The sequence below is a fragment of the Scyliorhinus torazame genome, chromosome 4 (genome assembly GCF_047496885.1).
Source record: "Scyliorhinus torazame isolate Kashiwa2021f chromosome 4, sScyTor2.1, whole genome shotgun sequence".
Taxonomy (NCBI): domain Eukaryota; kingdom Metazoa; phylum Chordata; class Chondrichthyes; order Carcharhiniformes; family Scyliorhinidae; genus Scyliorhinus; species Scyliorhinus torazame.
Window position 1 is genome coordinate 106,496,650 of NC_092710.1, and position 19,813 is coordinate 106,516,462.

Consider the following 19,813-nt stretch of genomic DNA (forward strand, 5'->3'; position numbering starts at 1 on the left):
GCTGCGGTTTGCCGGTGTGGTCCATGTCCAGAATGGCAGGTTGGTAGGCAGGTATCGATCCACTCCTGTACCATGTGGTGTTGGGTGTTCTAACACACAGAAGAGCCAACACAGTTGCATATGGTACAACGCTTGTTTATTTAAACTCACTATTTACAACTTGGTCTTTGCACTCTGCACGTGGGGGGCTCCCTGCTTGTGGTGTTTCAACAGCTCTTTCATGCTTCCTTCTCCCCAGACCTACTGACCTCCAGGTGTCGTGCTCGTGCTTTTTATGTGGTTGGTGTTCTTGTCTGTGATTGGTTGTGGTGTTGTGTACTCTGATTTGCCTGTTAGTGTGTCCATCATGATGTGTGTGTTTGAATATCATGACACATACCAGGCAACATCCTGGTAAATCTCTTTTGCACCCTCTCTAAAGCTTCTACATCCTTCTGGTAGTGTGGCAACCAGAATTGAACACTATACTCCAAGTGTGGCCTAACTAAGGTTCTACACAGCTGCAACATGAACCTACTGAGCCTCCAGGAGATCTGTGCTCACCCAGTAGTTTAATCTGAAGCAAGTGCATCCTATGTCTGTAAAATTATAGCTTTTTAGAATTCTAAAATGGGCTTCTGTGCATAGGGCACATTTGCAGTGGGCCCAAAATAAACACTTGATAATTTTGTGCTGGGATTCGGGTGTTGTACAAAGGTATTATCCATTCATTATATATATTCCAGCCAATGGGTAGGAAAGATGTGGTTTGGCTCATAAAAGCACTTAAATGTATGTCACACAAACACAACAGAGGTCACTCAGTATAAAAGCACAGGCTGTCTTCGTGACTCAATGTTTGTGATGAGGTATTTTTGATTTATTACTGCATGCATTCCTTGGACATGTTACAAAAACTTCCATTTGTGTAGCATTTCATGCATGTAGGCATATCAATTTAAAGGCGGGTAGCACAGTGGGTAGCAGCACTGTTGCTTCACAACGCCAGGATCCCAGGTTCAATTCCCGGCTTGGGTCACTGTCTGTGCGGAGTCTGCAAGTTCTCCCTTTGTCTGCGTGGGTTTCCTCTGGGCGCTCTGGTTTCCTCCCACAAGTCCCGAAAGATGTGCTTTTAGGTGAATTGGACATTCTGAATTCTCCATCAGTGAACCCGAACAGGTGCTGGAATGTGGTGACTAGGGGATTTTCACAGTAACTTTATCCACAGTAACACAGGGCAGCACGGTAGCCTTGTGGATAGCACAATTGCTTCACAGCTCCAGGGTCCCAGGTTCGATTCCAGCTTGGGTCACTGTCTGTATGGAGTCTGCACATCCTCCCTGTGTGTGCGTGGGTTTCCTCCGGGTGCTCCGGTTTCCTCCCACAGTCCAAAGATGTGCACGTTAGGTGGATTGGCCATGATAAATTGCCCTTAGTGTCCAAAATTGCCCTTAGTGTTACTGGGTTATGGGGATAGGGTGGCGGTGTTGACCTTGGGTAGGGTGCTCTTTCCAAGAGCCGGTGCAGACTCGATGGGCCGAATGGCCTCCTTCTGCACTGTAAATTCTATGATAATCTATGAAACTTCATTGCAGTGTTAATGTAAGCCTACTTGCGACAATAAAGGTTATTAATTCATTAATCTTGAGCAAGCAGGATCTGTGAAGCTAAGACATGGAGGGGGTGAGGCGATGGTGGTGGCATTTTACACTGAGGCTTCTTTGTCCACTCTCTTAGCCTGTCCTTCTGCAGCCTCCCCGCTTTCTCAACACTACCTGTCCCCCTACATATCTTTGTATAATCTGAAAACTTAGCATCAATACCCTCCGTTCCCTCTTCCAGATAATGTATATCGTGAATAGTTGTGGTCCCAACACTGACCCCTGCGGAACACCGCTAGTCACCGGCTGTCATCCTGAAAATTACCCCTTTATCCTCACTCTCTGCCTTCTGCCAATCCTCTATCCATGCCAGTACCTTGCCCCTAACACCAAGGGCTCTTATCTTATTTAGCAACCTCCTGTACGGCACTTTGTCAAAGGAATTCTGGAAATCAAAAAGATCATGTCCACTGGTTCTCCTTTGTCCAACTTCTTTGTTGCATCAAAGAATTTTAACACATTTGTCAGACATGACCTCCCCTTGACGAATCCATGCTGACTCAGTCCTATTTTACCATACACTTCCAAGTACTCCGCAATCTCATCCTTAATAATACTCTAAAATCTTACCAACAACCGAAGTCAGGCCAACCGGCCTATAATTTTCCGTCTTCTGCCTCCCTCCCTTCTTAAACAGGGGTGTTATATTAGTCATTTTAAAATCTTCTGGGAGCCTCCTTTCCTCTAGTGATTCCTGAAAGATCACATCCAATGCCTTCACAATCTCCTCAGCTATCGTCTTCAGAAGCCTGAGGTGTAGTCTATCTGATCCAGGGGGTTTGTCTATCTTCAGATCTTTCACTTTCCCCAGCATCTTCTCCTTAGCGATGGCCACTGCACTCACCTCTGCCCCCTGACTCTCCGGAAAGTCTGGTACGCCACTGGTATCTTTCACTGTGAAGACTGATGCCATTTACCTATTCAATTCCTGCCATTTCCTTGTATCCTATAGCAATTTTTCCAGCCTCATTTTCTACTGGTCCAATGTCCATTCTTACTTCTCTCTTACCTTTATATGTCGAAAAGAACTCTTGGAATCTTTTATGTCACTAGCTAGCTGACACTCCCATTTCATCTTCTCCCACCTTATTGCTCTTTTAGTTGTCTTCAGCTTGTTTTCAAAGGCTTCTCAATCCTCTAGCTTCCCACTAATCCTCACCACCTTGTGCGCAATTTCCTTTGCTTTTATGCTGTCTCTGATTTCCCTTTTCTCCCATCAGGGTCTTTTGTCCTTTGTGATGCCTCAACTCTACCCACAAAGATTCCGTGACTTCTGATCCTTTATCACATCTTGCAATTTATTTAATTTCATTCCTTACTAACAATGCAACCCCGCCCCCTTTGCCCATCTGCCTGTCCTTTCGATAGGACATATATCCTTGGATATTTAGATCCCAGCCCTGATCCCCTTGCAGCCTCCTCTCTGTGATACCCACAACCTTGTATCGGCCATTTTCAATGTGCGCAACAAGCTCATTTACCTTGTTTCGTATACTGTGCACATTTAGGTACAACACCCTCAGTCCTGTGTCGGCTGCCCCCTTTTCATTGTTATCCCCTCTTTTTGCTCTGCCTGAATTTAGATTCCTGCTGCTTTCTATACTCTCTGTTCTATTACATGTTCTGGGAACTTTACTAACCTCTCCTGAGCCCTCGGCCCCTTTAACTAATTTAAAGTCCTCATCATTAACCTGCACTCCCACCTTCTCTTTTAACTTGGATTTTCTAATTTTCCATACAACTGAACGCCCCCCCCCCCCAAACTAGTTTAAAGCCCTCTCCCAAGGTATGAGGATGGGAGGGTGGAGTGTAAAGTTTCACCCATAGTTGCCAACCTATGTTCTGTCAAAGGTAATTGACCTGAAAGGTTAACTCTGTCTATCCCTGCAGTTGCTGCCTGACCTATTGAGTATTTCCTGCATTTACTGCTCCTAGATCCTAGTTGCCAATGTTGCCTTCCACGTGGTCAGTTTTCTTTTCAACTCCCCATTTGAGTGAAGACTGGAAGAGCTATTTGCCAGACCGACAGTGTGTTTGAGATTGTGGGGGTGGAAATGCTGCTGTTTTGAGAGAAAAGTGGATTTTGGCAACTGACTAAATATGAATAAAAGCCTAGTATTAAGCCAAGCATGGGGTAGTTGCACTTGGCTGAAACTATACATTAAGACCGGATCTCTTCTAAGTCCTTGTTAATGGTTTATAAATACAGCATTAGTTTGCATTTCCACATCTTTCTTCCTGTCCTTTAACCTTGACCCCTCCATTCTCGAGCACTGTCAGTAAACATCCGGTTCTTCCAACTCATGGCTACAGGAGTCACTGGCCTGCTGCTGGGCTTGCTATAAAAATTTTCTGCCAAAGAGTTTGTCATCGCATCAGTTATGAGTGTGAAGAAGGAAATAAGGGTTGATTGGAAGAAATGCTGTTCAAAGATGCAGAGTAACTCAAGAGCTGAATGTCAAACATTGGCATCTTGAGTTTATTCTGATATTGAATTGTGAAGAGTGGCATTGTGGCATGGCCTCACAGAATCAGGGACCCGGGTTCAATTCCGGCCTTGGGTGACTGTGGAGTTTGCGCTTTCTCCCTGTGTCTGCGAGGGTTTCCTCCGCGTGCTCCGGTTTCCTCCCAAAGTCCAAATATGTGCACTTTAGGTGGATTGGCCATGATAAATTGTCCATTAGTGTCCAAAAAGATGTGTAAATTCGATTAAGTGATTAATGGGATAAGGCGGGGGAGTGAGCTTGGGTGAAGTACTCTTTCAGAGGGTCGGTGCAGACTTGATGGGCCGAATGGCTTCCTTCTGCACTGTGTTTCAATGAAGGAATTTACCATCTGATCGATGATTCTGCTCTGTAGGGATTCTATGAAGCCCCCACTCCGAGTGATGGCTTGAGGCGGTGAGCTGGAGGGTGAAGGGCGATCGCCAGGGGTGGAAACCGGCACGCAGGGTGGGGTCAGGAAGGAAGCAGCAGTTTATTTTTAAAACTGTAAACCCACTATTTGAATGTAGTTTGAACAGGGATATCTGCACTGAATGGATCACTTGGGGAGCTACACGCTCCGGTTAAAGTTCTACCTGAACTTCCTTACTGCTTTCAGAATTTCATAATAAGCACATTATTGAGGCTGAAACCTATCTTTCAGCGTTGTTGCATGTCACTAAAAGAAGTACATAACTCTGTTGGGTAATTTTAAAAATTGCTGGATCAGAATTAAACTAATTATAATAGGAGTATATGTTTGAAAGGTCACGTGAAAATGCAATTACTTCAGATCTAACTGATATTAGTCTTGTTAAGCGGCAGCAATGTCGTTTTTCTTAAAACAACCAGGTATGTAACATGTACGTGTTGTGGGGAAGATTTTCTCTAGTTACTGACTGCGATAAATGTTGTGAAGCCATTTGGAAGGAATGCAGGACAGCTTCTCCATGATGATTTAATGGAGGATTTGTCAATAAACATCTTCAGGAAAGGTTGCATGAAGCAGACCTGTAAGCACAATGCTTTTGCTTTAAGGTTTGATCTTAGTTGGTACTTGCTCACATCACTCGGGGCTGACCAGGAGTTGCTGGAAGTGAAGGAGGGAAGATTGGATGTTGGCTGGGTGGAGGGAATGGGGTGTTGAATAAACGGACGCCTGTGGAATTAATTTCAGGAAGCGCCAGCTTGTTGTAAATCTAATTGAATACTGAGCCCTTGGGGATCAGCGAGCATGAGTCTGGAGAACTAAACAACCTGTAATTCAGTTCAAAGTGACATTGATTCACCGGTGTGGCTTGAGTGGGGAATGCAAATTCTGCGCTGTTTGAGTTAGAACTGTGAGCGTGCCGGGCAGTGAGGGGTTAATTTAGTGGCAGCCAAAGTTGCTGCTACCTGTCACAGATGTGGGAGAACTAGAAGCCCCTCACACAGAGCCCCGCTAAAGGAAACGTGAAGGGATAGTTTTTTCAGGATGACAGTGAGTGGCGAGCAATTGTTGACTGGCACTAGCAGGTTCAGAGAGCTACCTTTGCCCCCCCCGCACTATTGCGCTGGCAGTGTCTCGTGCCCTGTTGCTAAATTGATGCATCCTCATGAGAAATTCCTGTTGGGCAAAATGGAAAATGAAACAAGCCGACTTCTTTTTTGTGGGATAAACTGACTTTTTAAAAATTAATTTGTGGGATGTGGTTGCCGTTGACAGGCCAGCACTTATTGCACACCCCTAATTGCCCCTGAACTGATTGGCTGGCTAGGCCAGTTAAGATTCAATCACATTGCTGAGGGTTTGGGGTCATATGTAAGCCAGACCAGGTAAGGGCGGCAGATTTCGCTCCCTTGCGGACACTGAAACGTGCACGGTAGCGCTCTGATTTCAGGAAACGTTCAACAAATATCACTGCTGTTTGAGATTGTGCTCGTGAAAGCACTTTGCTTCCCACAGTCTGACAAAAAATGACAGCCTCAGGCATCTGACCTTTGCAGATTTGTTGGTTTTAAGCTGTATTTAGGATTGTCAATCCTTCAGGGCTGCCTCTAGGAATTAAAGATTAATCTCCTGGACTGCTACGATCAGTTTATATAAATTCAAAGAATTAAAGAAAATGCATTTTTTAAAAACAGAATCCTTTCCTTTGCACACTTCCAGTTCTTAGTTACGCCAATACTGGAGATGGAAGATTTGAGTCTCCCTGCACCGCACCCCCCCCCACCCACCCTCAGGAGCAGACCCAACCAGAGCTTTAGTTATTTATAGAGCAGTTCTTTGGTCCAACAGTGACAGAGTGCTGCTGAAACCAGACACCATACTCTAAGCTTTGGAGTGCAAGCAGAGCTATCGGGATTTGTCTTCCAAGGTGTTTAAGATCGCGCTCATCCCTATCTCCAGCGATATCTTTCCCTCATTTTTAGGTTTTCCACATTGAGAAAGGTTACAGTTGATTACAAAATAGAAACATTCCTTTCACTGTTAGCATTCAGAGGCAACATTTCTATATAACTACTTTCTGACAGTACTTCATTGGCGTCAAGCACTTTGGGTCATCTTGGTTGTGAAAAGCGCCAAATAAATGCATGTCTTTTCCTTGAATTCTTCAGTGCTGGAAAGGAGCTTGCATTTGGAGGAAAGGCAGAAAGAAAAGCACAGAAAAAATTGTATTTTATACAAGTGCCTTTTGTGGGAGCATGGGGTGAACTCATGAGATGGCTCCGTGAGGATTAGAGTGGTAGGGGAGGGCAGATGGAGTGCCGCAGTGTATTGAAGGTCAGTGTGGTTGGCTGACACGATGATGGGATGCGTCACCATGTGAGTCAGTATGAGGTGGAGTGGGTCAGGCCAGCTTGTCGTGATGTGGGGTGGGGGGCTGGAGTGGGGGGGGGGTACTCGGTGGTGCAGCGGGGTGTGTGTATGCTCCTTGTGGTTAGCTGTGGAGCAAGTAGTGGTGGAGATATCAGCCAAGAGCAGGAATGTGAGCTGAGGGAGTTTAAGGGGCGTCACATCAATGCGGAATCTGCACCATCTGCCTTTTGCGTGCATTCCCAGGGCCTGACTGTCTCTGGGGCTAATCTGTTTTTTTTAATGGAATTTCCCCAGGACTCTCCCAGCAGGACTATTATCAGGAGGAAAATTAATTTTTACACAACAACTCAGCAAAGAGTAATTGTGAATCTGTTGCTGTACGGATGAAGAATACTTCCAGCCAAAAAAATAGTTTTCCCTTGACTTGCTTTCCCCTTTAAGTAATATAAATGCGTATCATAAATCTGAACGGGCAATAAAGTTGAAGTCCAATTGCTTCCTGACCACAGAAAGTGTCAACACAGCTGTGAAGGGATAGATAACATTATGATAATTAGGACTCTGGAATGTTAATCATTATTTTATAAAGTTTTAAGGAGAAATTTTGTTAAATCACAATTTAATCCGTTTTATGCGAGCACATTTTTCTCTGCACGGAGGGTCTTTGGCAAAGCTGGAAAATCTCTACCTCCACTCTATCCCGACTGTATTTCATTAGCACAATGCTGTGTGCTTTCGGTTTGTACATTGCTTAATGATTTCAAAGGTTGCTGCAGATTCCTTACGCATTACTTAGACTCACTTCACTTGGTGTTGCAGTTTTAAGTGGAGCAAGTTGTGACTAATCTGGGAGTTTTCCATTTATTATCTTGTGGCGTGGAGTCTCTGCTAAATTTCAGCAAGGTCGCTGGGTGCTTCGACTATATACACACACACTGAATGAGTTCAGTTCCGAGCATTCTCTACTGCTGTAACCATGGTTGGATATGGACTGATCAGACGCAGGCCCTTTCTGGGCTAAATGCCATTATTGGCTGCATCAACATTTCACAAATGCAAAATGGCTGCGCACCGAGGGAGTGAGAGCAAGTCAGCCAGCAAGAGAGAGAGAGGGTGAAGGAGAAAGACAGAGGAAGAGAGGGAGAGGTGACGAAGGTGAAAGGAAGCCAGAGAGTGGGAGAGGGTGAAGGAACAAAGACAGCCAGTCAGAGTGCGAGAGAGAGAGGGGGGAAGAGAGAGAGAGAGTGTGTGTGAAGGAGACAGAGGGAGACAGACAAACGGACAGGAGAAATAGGGAGAGAGAGAGAGAAAAATCTTGGGTTATGGATAAGTCTGCTGACCAGGATTTGTACTTGATAAAAAACATTTGCGAGAGGCCAGTTCTGCTCCAGAAGATTGCCGTCTGTTTATTGTGAAAAGAATGGGAAACACGTGCGGATGTGTGAGAGCACAGAAAGAAGAATGTGCGGTAGATCCTGCCAAAGCCCCTCTGGGTTGCTCTCCCTATCCCCGCAGCAAACTCTATCTGAAGAGGAAGAAGAAGAAAAATGAGGAACTGTTATTTGCACAAGAATCTGCTAAGCTGAGGGATGCTGAAGAGTCCCGAGAGATCGCAGCCAGGATTCCAGCTCAGGGGAGGACCTCAGAGGAAGATTTCAGTAATGAAGTGGTACCGCACAAAGTGGATAATGGGAAGCATTGCAGCGACGATACCACAGAAGGGATCTGCCCTGGTCCTATCGGTGAGAGGAGTTATTTAACCAGTGCACTAACTGACAGGCTTGGCGATGTCGGAGAATCGTCCTCCCTTTCCATTTCTGGGAGCTGCGTCCTGTACCAGTCTGAGGGGGACGTGGAATCTGACGGAGCGAGCAGGGAATGTGTGGCGAATGGCAGCGAGCTCTCCCGGGCGAAGAAGCAGAGGAAGAAGAAAAGGAGTTTGAGGCGCAGCGGAGTCCAGGATGACCCATTCGACCGACGCTGTCTGGACTTGGAGAATAAAAAGGCAGTCAGCTTGAGCACCATCGCATGGCCTGTGCCGTGTTCGAAGGCGGAAAGTCAGTTCGACGATCGGCCGTCCAGAAGTCTGGGCGACATTCTCGATCGCGCGCTTTATAACACTGCCAGCAGTGACTGTTTCTTAGCAGGCCAACCTGGATTATCACATCATAAACCACCATTAACGGTCTTCAGACCTCACACAAAGAGGGAGCAAGGAGCTGCTGACTGCAGTGATTCATCTCCCACAGCGTCGGGAAACAGTGTGCTACCTCTGTCTGGAAAAATGTCCAGGGAGAGTGCGATGAGCAGACATAAACATTCAGCTGCTAATAGATTCACATCATTGTTCAATGAGGTAATGAGTTCCTGAATTTTTTTTCCCCTTCCCTTCCACGACAAAAGACCTTTGATTAAATGATTACGGAAATTAATTTTATCAACCATACATACCTGTTGAATACTCTAAAGCAATTTATGGAGTTGGGATTATTTTCATCTCTGTGTGTTAAGTTAAATCTGACATTATGGTGTCTCAATCTACATCGTTTTATGGTGCATCAGTATGGGTTTATTATTTTAATGTGGACAGGACAAGGAAATGGTCCCCAAGTCTGTTTCAGCAGGGACAGAGATCGAACCCTAAACTGTTGGCATTAATTTGATCGATGCGCTAGCCATCTAACCAATTGAGCTAACCCCACCTCTATACAGTATATTAATCTATTCTAATGATGGCTCATTGACTTATATATGATATACCACAGAAACACACAATGTGACCAACAGGTCTGTATCGATGTTGATGCTCCACGTCAGTCTCCGCTCCTTCTTCACCTATCGTCTTATCCTTCTACTGTTTGTTTCCTCAGGTACTTAGCGAGCTTCCCCTTACAACATATCTGTCAATCAGCTCAGTTACTCCTTGCGATAGTGGGTTACACATTCTCAGTAAAGAATTCCCTATTGGATATCTTGGTGATTGTCTTGTATTGGTAGCTCTTCCCCATAAGTCGGAACACTGGGCTGAATTATCCCGGTTGGATCATGATCCTAACGTCCGTCTCCATTCCTGGGCAGGAACCCGGAATTGACCCCGGTGGGACATTGGCCGCGATCTTCCCGGAGGCACCCTACAAAGCCGCCTCTGGGGCTCCCGTCCAATTGTGGAATTGGGGCAGGTCAGACCCAATACAAGTGATATTCGACTGGCAGCCCGCGTTGGAGAAGTGGCCGCTTCTGAGACGAGTGCTAAGACCACTCTGCAGCAGGTTGTTTCAAAAATTAAAACTCCAGGGCAGCACGGTGGCACAGTGGTTAGCACTGCTGCCTCACACCGCCGGTTCTGGGTCACTGTCCGTGTGGAGTTTGCACATTCTCCCTGTGTTTGCATGTGTTTCGCCCCCACAACCCAAAGATGTGCAGGGTAGGTAGATTGGCCACGCTAAATTGCCCCTTAATTCGAAAGAATGAATTGGGCACTCTAAATTTATTTTTTTTAAATTAAAAATCCAGCTTGGCCACCGATGTCAGCCCATCATTGCGGAGGGGAAAACCTTCCAGAAGATGGCTTGTGGTCAAGCTTGTGGAAGCTGCTTTCTCGTGGGTCCATGCTGCTGTGCTGAGTGAGATGATGGCTTAGGAGCCACCACTAGTTATCCAGAGACCTCTGGCCTCAGAGTGAGGGTGAAGTGTTCTCTGTCGGGAAGATCCTGGCAGTGTCATCAGTGTTCCTAAATTGGCCCAGTAATGCATCAATTTGAATATATGCTGCTGCAGGATTGGTGACCCCAAGAGCAGGAAGATCGCTTGGAGCCTGGAATGTGTTGAGTGCCTGACCTGATGTACTACTTTCCAGCTTTGCTCTCCAGGCTTGGGAAAGCTCAGTCACCTCTTTGTGTCTGCTCTGTCAAAATCTTTAATAATTCTTTGGACTTTTATTAGGCTACTCCTCACCCTCAAGCCTTCTGTGTGCAAACGAAAAGAGGCCCAGTCTGTTCAGACTGTCCTGATAGACAGAACCTCACAGTTTTGCCATTCTCTTTCTGAATTCTTTGCATGCACTACAGCACCTCTATATCCTTATGATGACCAGAGCTCTGCACAGTACTCACCTGTGGCTTAATTAAGGTTCAGTATAAGTTTTATGATCACAGCTCTGTTTCTCAATATTATCCCTCTGAGGATAAACTCCAGTGCTTGGTTTGCTTTGTTGTGGCTTTATTGTATTGTGTCAAAACATTTAGTGATTTTTGGTGTTTGGACTTCCACACCATTTTAGTTTCTTACTTTTCAAGTAATATGTAACCTCCTTATTTTTCTTGACAAAATGTAATACCTCACACTTGCCTATCTTGATAGAGTTTTCATTTGGATGAACCTGAAAATATTAGAAAAACTCATTTTTTAAAAATGCATCGCAAAAAGAAAGTTTTTACTGTAACTAGAATCATAGAACCACAACAGCGCAGAAGGAGGCCATTCAGCCCATCGGGTCTGCAGCAACCCTCCAAAAGAGCACCCTACCTAAGCCCACCCCTCCACCCATCCCAGTAACCCCACCTAATCTTTTTTGACACTAACCAATCCACCTAACCTGCACATCTTTGGACTGTGGGAGGAAACCCATGCAGATAACGGGGAGAACGTGCAAACTCCATACAGAGTGGAATTGAAACCGGGTCCCTGGCACTGTGAGGCAGCAGTGCGAACCACTGTGCTAACTACTGTAGATTTTAAAATCTTTGGTCCACGTGTACTTTTATCCCCTGCACTACTTTCAACTTCCCGTCATTTTTATGCCGCAATTTGCCAGCCTGTTAACATGAGAAGCAGGTCATTGCGTTGCTCGAGCTCGCTTCGCCATTCAATATGTTCATGGCTGACCCTCACTCTCAACTCTGCTTTTCCACTCCACCCTCATATTCCTTTCTAGATTCTCTTGCCACATGGAAAATAGCTTTGTAAACTCATAGGGGGCGAATTACCAGCTGCTTAGCTCGGCGTACGGGTCTCCTGGTGATGACGGTACAGTCACCGGGAAACCCCATTGACAACGGAGGGGTTGATAAATCCCGCTGGCGGACCGCCTCCGCAGCCGAAAAATGCACGGAGGATTGTTCGGCAAATCCCGCCCATTGTTCACAATCTGAGCATTGGGTTACACAATACCTTCAACGTTCATTGAGTTTCTTTTCACCGTTCCATAACTGGCATTTCTATTGTCCAAAATAAGGCTTTAACCAATTGGCCAATATCAATATTTCATAGCAGCACAGTTATGCTTCTAAAATAATTATCTTTTGTGTTCTTTAATGTCTTCATTTTTAAAATAATTACTTCAAGGCTTCAGCCTCTCCCAAAAGTCTGATTTCGATTTCATGTATTTGCTCAGAGCTGTGAAGCTATGTGAGTGGAATTTGGATTTGAGTCTGAGCATTTGCAGTGTCCTGGATTTCACAGGGTGGATTGGCACCGTTGACTCTGCTGGATGGAGTGAATATCTTTCTCTTTTTAACTTCCAGTGATTTCTGTAAAGTTTCACAAAAGTATTGGAAGAGATTTTCAAAGTTTTATTGGAAAAGAATTTGCAGCTTTTAAAAAAAAATGTGTGCTCAAAAGGGAGAAAATAGTTGTTCTGAATACGCTCCTGTTTTAGCCATCTTTTGTTTTTGTGTTCTGCAAAGTCGAGAGAGGGTGGAGTTCCAAGCAGAGGGAGAGGCATTAAGAGTGTCTTCATTCTTGTAATATTGTCTTCAAAGCAAGAAGCTAGGGAAGATGGTTACCTCACCTGTGTTGCAGTGACAACTGGACTGGTTTAGCTCAGTGGGGGGGGGGGGGGCTGGTTTAGGTCAGTGGGCTAGACAGCTGGTTTTTGATGCAGAACAAGGCCAGCAGCGCGGGTTCAATTCCCGTACCAGCTGAGAATTCTGAATTCTCCCTCCGTGTACCTGAACAGGCGCCGGAATGTGACGACTAGGGGCTTTTCACAGTAACTTTGTTGCAGCCTACTTGTGACAATAATAAAGTGTATTATTATTATAATGTTGCCGATTATGTGCATGCCTGGCAAATAGAGGTTCTTTCCTCATTCTGATTTGATTCCTTTTGAATGCGAGGTAATTTTTGAGGGAATCGGATAAGAAGACAAGATGGTGGGAGAATGGGGATAAGGGTAACTGGTTGATGGTAGGGGGGTGGTCCACTATTCAAGGGATCCGTCATCCATGTCAAGAGACCCCTGGACAATATGAGGGCCGACAGTCCCACTGGTACCTATTAGTGGAACTGCTTCTCAGTCAAAACACCCACCTAGTACTCACAAAAAGAGAAAATGACAGAGAGAAGCAAACTGAAGAGTTGAGGAATGGCAGCACGGTAGCACAGTGGTTAGCATTGATGCTTAACAACACCAGCGAACCGGGTTCGATTCTCAGCTTGGGTCACTGTCTGTGCGGAGTCGGCACGTTCTCCCCGTATCGGCGTGGGTTTCCTCTGGGTGCTTCGGTTTCCTCCCACTGACTAAAGATGTGCGGGGTTGGTGAATTGGTCACGCTAAATTGTCCTGTAGTGTCCAAAAAGTTAGGCGGGATTGCTGGGTTGCGGGGATGGGGTGGAGGTGTGGGCTTAAGAAGGATGCTTTTTCAGGGCCAGTGCAGACTCGATGGGCCGACTGGCCTCCTTCTGCACTGTAAATTCTTATGGTTCTATGTATGAGATGCTTTCCGACTTGCATTTACATAGAGCCTGTCACGACCTCTGTGCTTGCTAACATGCGTTGCAGTCAAATAAACACTTTCTGAAGTGTTGTCATTGTAGTAAGACAGGACGCATGGCAGTCAGCTTGCGTACAGCAAGCTCCCACAGACAATGATGTGATAATGATCAATCTGATTTTAGTGATGCTAGATAGGAGGAGAGATAAGGTAAGGGGGAGACTACAGTTTATGGCTTTCCATGTGCAGTGCCAAGGTTGACCAGTGTGTTTTTTTAAAAACTCTAATGATTGAGAATAGAGGTTTTTGTTAAAAATAGTTGTGTAGATACAGCTGGATGAAGGGACGTTTACCATTGATGAAGTTAACTCATTTATTCCTTGTTGTTAGACCAAATTATATAATAATCCGATATACACTGTGATATCCATATCTGATCAATAGATGGCAGAAATGTTCAACCTATTTTAAGATGTTAGTGCAAGTGTTGCTGATATATTTTATACAATGTAATGAGACTTAAAACGCTGTTAAGGAAGTATTACTTGTAACCTCGTCGCCAACAGTCTACACAATTTTTGTAACAGTTTTATCTAATGTCTTCTATGAACTACATGTTTCTCACTTCCACATACACTTTGTTTTCATGGAAAGTAATCTTACGAATGGAACATCTCTCTGTCAATGTCACTTCTGCCCAGATATTTTTTCTGTCTTGCTTTCTGTTCCTTCCTTTCCTCCTCCAATCTTCCCCTCTATCTCTTTCTTTCATAGAAACATAGCGGGCGGGATTCTCCGGTCGCCAACGCCAAAAGCGCGTTCGGCGATCGGCCGGAGAATCCGCATTTGCGGCAAAATCGGGGCAGCACCGCTTTTGCGATGCTCCGCCCCCTCGAAAACGGCGTACTTCAAGAGAATGGTGCACGCCGTATGGACGACCTCAGGATGTCACCTGAGGCCCTCCCCCAATGCTCCGCCCCCAATGGGCCGAGTTACCGACGGCGTAGAACACTTATCCTTTATTGTTTTGTGAACCCGGCATGGGGGCTGCGGACTGAGTCCAGGATCACCACAATCGGTGGGGGGGGGGAGGTTGTTCCACGGGCAGGGGGGCTTTGGCAGAGGCAAGGGGCACTTCTGGGGGTGGCGAGGAGGGTTACTGGGGGACAGTATGTGGCAGGCCGGGTCCGTGCGCGGCTGGCACAATGTTGCACGGTATGGCCAATGCAGGCCGCCGCCGTGCGTATGCGTGGCCACGGGACCCGGCAATTCTCTGGCCGTATCAGCAGGTAAAGCCAGGACTTTACGCTGCCTGGCAGCCAGCCCCCGCCCCCCCCCCCCACCAGACGGAGGATCGGTGCCACTGTTCCCACGCTGGGGTCAGCCCTTAGTCTTCGAATTGGAGAATCCAGCTCAGAAATTAAGAGTAGACCATTCAGCCCTGCAGAACTGCGCCGCCATTCTGTACAATCATGACTGATCCGTGATTTCAATGCCATTATTCCCGCTTTCTCCCCATGCCCCTTGATGCCATTAATATCCAAAAATAATCTAGCTCTTTCTTGAATACATTTGTGACTGGTCCTCTACAACCTTCTGTGGCAGAGAATTCCGCAGGTTCATTACCCTTTGGGTGAAGGAATCTTTCCTCATCTTGATCCTAAATAATCTACCCCCACATCTTGAGACTGTGTCCCCTGGTTCTAGATTCCCCAAATAGGAAAAATATTCTCCCTGCATTGAGTCTGTCCAGCCCTGTTAGAGTTTTATATGTTTCAATTAGATCTCCTCTCATCCTTCTAAACTCTAGTGAATATTAGAGAATTATTATTAATATTACAGATGCAATTATAGATGTTGACAGCATGGAAACAGGCCCTTCGGCCCAGCTTGTCCATGCCGCCCAGTTTCTATCACTAAGCGAGTCCCACTTGCCCGCATTTGGCCCATATCCCTCTGTACCCACCCTGCCCATGTGACTGTCTAACTTTTTTTTTAAAAGACAAAATTGTACCCGCCTCTACCACTGCCTCTGGCAGCTCGTTCTAGATGCTCACCACCATCTGTGAAATAATTTCCACTCTGGTCTCTCCCCCCTCTCCTTAAACCTATGCCCTCTAGTTATGGGCTCCTCTACCTTTGGGAAAAGATGTTGCCTATCTACCTTGGGCTGGATTCTCCGCAGCCCTGCGCCGAAGCGGGGGCGGAGAATCATGAAGAGCTGGGTCCAAGCACTGATCCCTGCGGTACCCCACTAGTCACTGCTTGCCACTCAGAAAAAGACCCATTTATCCCACAAGTTCTCGATCCAGATCAATACACTACACCCTATTCCTTATGCTTTAATTTTGCACACTAATCTCTTCTGAGGGTCTTTATCAAAAGCCTTCTGGAAATCCAAAAACATCGCATCTCCCTTGCCCATTCTGCTAGTTACAGCCTCAAAAAAACTCCAGTAGATTTGTTAAGCATGATTTGTTTTTCATAAACCTATTAATGCTTTCGTCCTCCTCTTTCCATTTATTTCTTGGCTTTGTCACGAGCCATTCTAGATCCTTAACCCTCACCTGCACTGATTTTGATAATGATGCCGTTCATCGTGGAATACCTGCACTATCTAAATGTGTGGTCAATTCCAAGATGAGTTTGGTTAGATTCCGAGTTCCATGCTGTTTCTAGTTGGTATAAGGCAAGGTTTATGAAGCTGATGCCTTATTGATGGGTTAGGCTTTTGCAATGTTCCTCATGGAAATGCTGAGAGAGAGAGAGTGTGTACGCGTTACCGAACCCTTTGCCACACCGTTGGCAGCCAAGCTTCTACTTGCCTAGACTGGAAGCTGTGGAAGTTCCTCTCTAAACCTTTACACCTCTCTCCTTCCTTTAAGCCCCTTAAATTTAGATGAAAAAGATAAATTTCAGTCACCTGTCCATATAATTCTATTTGGCTCGCTGTCAAATTTTGTCTGATGCACCCTCTTGGGGATGTTTTACTCTGCCAAATGTGCTATGTGAATGCAAATATTTGTTGTTGGGATTTCTCGGGTGATTCTTTTTCTTTATTGCTCACTCTGAGATAACCTGAGTATTAGTCCATAGTCCATGGCATCCAGCACTGACTGATTTCAGTCCAGAGTTTATCCAGCAGCTGAGGGTCGCAGCACTACAACAGGGGCATTCGTTGATTGGGCATCCATTTTACATGCTTTTCTATTCAAGTATCTTTTTTCCCGCTGCTACAAAATTTACTCCTCTCTGTATTTTAAACCCAAAAATAATATTTTATTCGAGCAATGCTTTCAAAGGTTTAATTACAGTGTGACTTGCATACAAATATTCATAAACTAGGTCATAAGGTTAAAATCATGCAAACATGTAACAATCATAAGGCTGGATAAAGCTCTGGACAGACCCCATTTGGAGTATTGTGAGCAGTTTTTGACCCCGTATTCTAAGAAAGGATGCGCTGGCCTTGGAAAGGGTCCAAAGGATATTCACAAGAATGATCCCAAAATGAAGTGCTTACCATATGAGAAGCAGTTGAGGACTCTGGGTCCGAACTTGATGGAGTTTAGAAGGATCAGGGGGCATCTTATTGGAACTTACAGGATACTGCGAGTCCTGGATAGAGTGGACATTGAGAGGATATTTCCACTAGTAGGAAAAACTAGAACCCGAGGGCACAACCTCAGATTGAAGGGACGATCCTTTAAAACTGAGATGAGGAGGAATTTCTTCAGCTCGAGGGTGGTGAATCTGTGGAAGTCTTTGCTGCAGAAGGATGTGGAGATCAAGTCACTGAGTGTTTTTAAGACAGAGATAGATAGGTTCTTGATTAATAAGGGGACCAGCAATTATGGGGACAAGGCTGGATAATGGGAATGAGAAACATATCAGCCATGATTGAATGGTGGAGCAGACTCGATGGGCCAAATAGCCTAATTGTGCTCCTATGTCTTATGGTCTGATCATGTGTTTACAAAATTAGACAAACAAATTCAGCAGGGAAGGTGGACAGGCTATTAAAGGAAGGGTAATGCTGAATTAAAATTATATTAGAATTGCTAATCAATACACTATTCCTACATTTCAGGGACTGAAAAGAATTTGAGTTTCTTAAAGAAGCACATTCTTCAAAACACCAAATGTGCCTGAAATATGGTTCACAGGCTGGCTTAGCACAGTGGGCTAAATAGCTGGCTTGTAATGCAGAATAAGGCAACAGCGCGGGTTCAATTCCCGTACCGGCCTCCCCCAACAGGCACCGGAATGTGGCGACGACTAGGGGCTTTTCACAGTAACTTCATTGAAGCATACTTGTGACAATAAGCGATGATTATTATTATATTTCTCAAGTCCTGAGGAGAATATTATTCTGGCAGTCAGCATTTGAATTTGATCTTTGAGCCCGCAAGCTGTTACGGGAATATGTGCAGCAGATTGCCCTTTTTTCTGTTCTCTTGCTCAATGCTGAATCCTCATCCCTACAGTATGAGATTTGCTCAACCTATTTGCCTACTTTTGTCTTCTATTTCCCCTCCTGGGGTAGAGGGACCAGCATAAGGAAAGGTCACAAGTGAGTAAAGGTTATTCATGTTGATCCTCCCTTGAGCGCTTTCGCTCGCTCTGCCTGATTGCACTATCATAACAACTGCAGGTTCACTACCTGGTGTTATCATGCCAAATATGTCCGTATGTTACAACCTGACAATCAAGTTCATTTGAGCTACACCATCCATAACACATGGTAAAAATAAAAGGGGGTTTGCTAACACCACTTGTGACTGAGGCATACCACTGTGCTTTGCAATGTGTACGAAGTGTAGTTGCTGCTGTGCAATCGAAACACAGCAGCCAATGTTGCACACAGCAAATGCCCGCAAACAACAACGTGATAATGACCAGATAATCTGTTTTGGTGTTATTGGTTGAGAAATTATTGGTTGAGGAAGTAAGTATTGGCCAAGGCAATAAGGAAAGCCCCCCATGCTCCTCTTTAAAACAGTGCAATGGAATCTTTTATGCCCACTGAGAATGCAGATGAGCCTTGGCTTCAACTCTCTGTCTGAAGGACAGTATCTCCAACACTGTAGCATTCCCTGAGTACTGTGCAGGAGTGTCAAACATGTATCAGGTATATTTCCGTTGAGCCGCCTTAATCATTAGAGTGAAGAGGGTGATATTCAGTAATCTTCCTTTACAACTTGTCCCCGATCGACTTGGAATCATTCTTGTTACGTTTTTCTGTGCTTTCCCCTTCTTTGCCCCTGTTGAGCAGAATGACAATGATCTGATTCTGTATCAGTCTCCGCACAATAATCTTGGCTTTGAACTCGCTCTTAACTTGGGTATCTTAAAAAGTCCTCCCAGCTTTCTAAGTTAATTTTACACTGACTTTGTTGCTAATTGATAGAGCAGGCAGAGAACTGAGAGAGAAATACCGGAATATGAGACAAAAGAAGACCAACGTTCATCTAGTTCACCTTCTGCCATCCTGGTGGTCTCATGACTCAGTGATAATTGAGTTTCTAGCTAATCCTCCATTAAGCTCTATAAATGGTCTACAACAGACCCAGACATGAGGCAGGAAAAAACCCAGTGGTTGAAGCACTCCTGGGAAGCAGCTTGGAATGTAATACTTCATTAAAGATGCTATATAAATGCGAGATGTTGAAAGCCACACTTTTAATGTTGAGACTACATGACGATTGAAAAAGAAATGGCCATGGGTGAAGGGGGTCCGTCGGTCAACGGTTCTTAGGGAGTGGCGGGAGGTTGGGAGGGGGGAGGTGTCAGGCAGAAGGGGTTTTCTGATGAAGGCAAACCTACTGCCTTGCCTGGCATTCAAGCCTCAGATCTAACTTGGGTGATTTTCAGCCTTTAAAAAAAAATTTTTTTTTAAAGAGTACCCAATTATCTTTTTTTCCCAATTGAGGGGTTGCCAATCCACCTAACCTGCACATCTTTGGGTTGTGGGTGTGAAACACTTGTCAAGAGGAAGAAGGAGGCTTATGTAAAGATGAGACATGAAGGTTCAGTTAGGGCGCTCGAGAGTTACAAGTTAGCTAGGAAGGACCTAAAGCGAGAGCTAAGAAGAGCCAGGAGGGGACATGAGAAGTCTTTAAAGCTTTCTATAGATATGTCAGGAATAAACGAATGACGAGGGTAAGAGTAGGGCCA

The 19,813-nt window shown here is 45.2% G+C and overlaps 1 protein-coding gene across 19 annotated transcripts in view; it reads left to right on the plus strand.

Annotated features, from left to right (window-relative positions):
* dst (dystonin) overlaps nt 1–19,813 on the plus strand; it is a 779,292-nt gene that overhangs the window by 276,111 nt on the left and 483,368 nt on the right. For 3 of the 19 annotated variants that reach the window (XM_072498411.1, XM_072498414.1, XM_072498418.1), the window contains exon 1: nt 7,895–9,279. The exons of 8 other annotated variants lie outside the window; for them this stretch is intronic. In XM_072498411.1, the coding sequence (XP_072354512.1) occupies nt 8,344–9,279 (936 nt within the window). In that variant the 5' untranslated portion in view covers nt 7,895–8,343. Of the gene's footprint in view, nt 1–7,891; nt 9,280–19,813 lie in introns of those variants that run through there. 8 more of the 19 variants (XM_072498416.1, XM_072498420.1, XM_072498413.1 and 5 more) reach the window with 7 other exon arrangements.